General features: G+C 47.6%; 1 protein-coding gene across 1 annotated transcript in view; it reads left to right on the plus strand.

The window, feature by feature from the left end:
- HEXA (hexosaminidase A (alpha polypeptide)) overlaps positions 1 to 3,083 on the plus strand; it is a 37,638-nt gene that overhangs the window by 23,936 nt on the left and 10,619 nt on the right. Inside the window, exons 3-5 of the mRNA XM_012640551.1 lie at positions 506 to 571; positions 2,122 to 2,168; positions 2,954 to 3,064. Of these exons, the coding sequence (XP_012496005.1) occupies positions 506 to 571; positions 2,122 to 2,168; positions 2,954 to 3,064 (224 nt within the window). The remainder of the gene's footprint in view (positions 1 to 505; positions 572 to 2,121; positions 2,169 to 2,953; positions 3,065 to 3,083) is intronic.

Here is a 3,083-nt window from a genome sequence, read left to right on the forward strand (position 1 = left end):
CAGCCTCCAAAGTGAACATTCGAGTCTTGGCTTCTTCCTCCCATTCTCGGATGAAGTAGTTGAAGCCTTAAGAAAAAGGGAAAGGAGGGTGATCACAAAGGCTTTGGGAGCACCATGTCCCGAACTCCCCTGAAAGCATCCTTATTCCCTTTGCCAATAGGAGACTTCATCCTTTCAGCTAAAAGCTGGTAGGATTTCACGTTTCTGCTGGGAAACTGACCACGAGGTGGGTGGTGCCTTGCAGAGGACTCTGCTCCAGCCTGACTCTCTCCTCAGACGCCATCTTCCAGGGTCTACAGAGCCACTGTGATGACCACCCTTCCACACTGGCCCCAGGCCTGGCCATCCAACAGCTGTCCTACTCCAGGGATATCTCCTCACTGAAAGATAAAAAATATATATATCATCTTGCTGGGTGTTTTTATGTAGAAGGATTTACATAGAACATCTGGTCTATAATCTGAGAGAAGACCTTGACTAAATGAGGTCATTTCTGTCACTTCAGATACCCTGACCATAAATGATGACGAATGTTTACTCCTCTCTGAGACTGTCTGGGGAGCTCTCCGAGGTAACAAGGTGGGGCTGACGCAGAGAGAGACATGATGCGGGACGGTTGGTGAGGTGGGAGGACAGGACTTGGGGCCTAGCGAATATCCCCGCTTTAGAAAGCTTTCTTTATAGAAACCAGTTGGAGCGTTGCCCATCTCATAGGTGTCCCTAGAAACTGTCACGTTTCACCCTGTACAGTGGCAGCAGCTCCCCTGGGCAGGTGCTCTGGGGCGAAAGGTGGGAGGGTGTTACCACAAACACTGCCCGTCCAGCTCTCACTAAAGATACATAATCAGAAAGATTCTTTAAAAAGAAAAGCTGTAACAAAAGAAATTGATAAATGTAAAAAAATAAGTAGTAGTAAAATATGTAGAACTATATATTTCTGGAGAAAATGGGGAGTTTACTAGCTAACGGGTGAACAGGTAACAGGCCCCAGCCCTTCTTCTCGGTTCACTGAAAAGGCGTTTGTTCCTTCGACACACACGTAGCCAAGTCCCTCTGCTACGTTGGATAAACGCTCCGCTGGGAAATGATGAGGCAGTTCCCACAGAACGCCACACCTTGTTTTAGTTTGTCGTCATACCTTGCCCCTCTGCGGTTTGGAGAAACAGCGTGCTGACTCCCCTTCCTCCCTCGTAAATATTTTGTGCAGGTGCTACGATTAGTGAGGTGGGGCAGGGCGATGTGGGACTCCAGAATGCTGGGTGTCAGAGTCAGAGTAGGGAGAAGCCTACTAGCCGTGCACTAGCATCTGCTTCAAATTAGGTGCTGAGTGGCCACTAAGGCCTCATGGATTCTTTCATTTTGAAGTTTGGGGACTCTGGGAATCCTTCACGGGGCTTCTGGAGGGTGTCCGGAAGTGGGCTATAGCTGTCATTAACGTGTAATGCTCTGGACTCAACATACCTGTGCTTGGGCCTTGCTGGCCTCTGGGAGACTGCGTCAGTCCTTCTGGGGCAGTTGCTGCCCACCACACCTCAGCTCCCTGCAGCTGGGTCTCTTGTCAGACTCTGCAGACGAAGAGTGGATGCTTCTTTGTCTTCTGAGCCTAACTATGGACCCAGGCTTCTTGGAAACTCAAGCTTATGATCACTTTCTCACAACTGAATCTGGGAGAAGTGAAGGGGCAACAGAGTGGGGACCCTTTTTCTGAGCTGCCTTAGCTCCTGATAGGTTTACCCATGGAAAGCCTTAACCCTTGCAGGCTGGCTTGTCCCTGCATGTGTTCTCATGAGCACACATGTTGGCCTCTCTTTTGAATATTCCTGTGAGTTCAAGGCTTAGGAAATATGGATAAGAGGTATATGGGTTTTGAAGGTTAGTATGTTACAAGGAAGAGCACCAAAACCCCTTTCCCTGCCACCTCCCAAAATAAAAATACAGAATAAAAATGGATACTGGCTACCTAGTGTCCCCTTTTGATAAATATTAAGAATCATCAAGACTATGCTACATCCATTTCACTGTGTACCCAGACGTTATGCACTGTCACATTGAGAACCTTCCACATGGGTGATCTCTTTTCCGCTTCCTGAGTCTCTCCTCTGCCTCTCTCCTTCTCCACAGGTCTGGAGACTTTTAGCCAGCTTGTCTGGAAATCTGCTGAGGGCACAGTGAGTGTGGGCCCTCAAAAAGGGCTCCTTTCTAATCTCTGGGGTTTTCTTTTTTAAAAATGTATTTATTTATTTTTATTTCCAAATATTAAGGGGGTACAAATGTTTTTGGTACATGGATACCTTGTATAATGCTTAAGTCGGACTTTTAATGTGCCCATCACCAGAATAGTGTTCATTGTACCCGATAGGTAAGTTTTCACCCCTCACCCCCTCCCACCCTTCCCCCTTCTTGGTTTCCAATGACCTTTATAGGTCTTTGTACCCATGTGTGCCCATCGTTTAGCTCCCAATTATCTAATCTCTGGGTTTTTCTCCCAATGTAGAGAGTCCTGGGAAAATCTTATTTTTCCTTAGACAGAGTCCTGGTGGCTTGCAGTAGCCCCAACAGGAGTGCAGGAGGAGATGTGGATGGAAAACCGGTTCGGTAGATTTGGTCTGTTTGGAATCACTATAATGTGGTTCCCCTGAGTCATTATTTAGTAATGACCTTGAGGACACACTGCTTCGTAAAACATAAACATGTTAACAGTCAGGAAAATACAGAATTTGTAGGCTGAGCGGTGTGTGGGATAGTGTGTTTGTCTGGCGTGGGAGAGTTGCTGTCTGGGAGGATGGTGGTTTATGATCACTGGTATAGAGGTGGGGGGCGTTTGGGGACACAGTTACCCTGAGAACAGTTAGAGATTAGCTTTGCAGGGATCTTGGCAGAGTTTTCCTCACCCCTCGTTCCCCATGGTAAGCTCCCTTTGAACCCTGACATCTTCAATGTTTGGTCCGCACAGTTCTTTATAAACAAGACCGAGATCGAAGACTTTCCCCGCTTCCCTCACCGGGGCCTGCTGTTGGATACATCTCGCCATTACCTGCCACTGTCTAGCATCCTGGACACTCTGGTACCCAGTCCTTAACGCC

This window comes from Propithecus coquereli, unplaced genomic scaffold (genome assembly GCF_000956105.1).
Source record: "Propithecus coquereli isolate 6110/MARCELLA unplaced genomic scaffold, Pcoq_1.0 Scaffold155, whole genome shotgun sequence".
NCBI classification, from domain to species: Eukaryota; Metazoa; Chordata; class Mammalia; order Primates; family Indriidae; genus Propithecus; species Propithecus coquereli.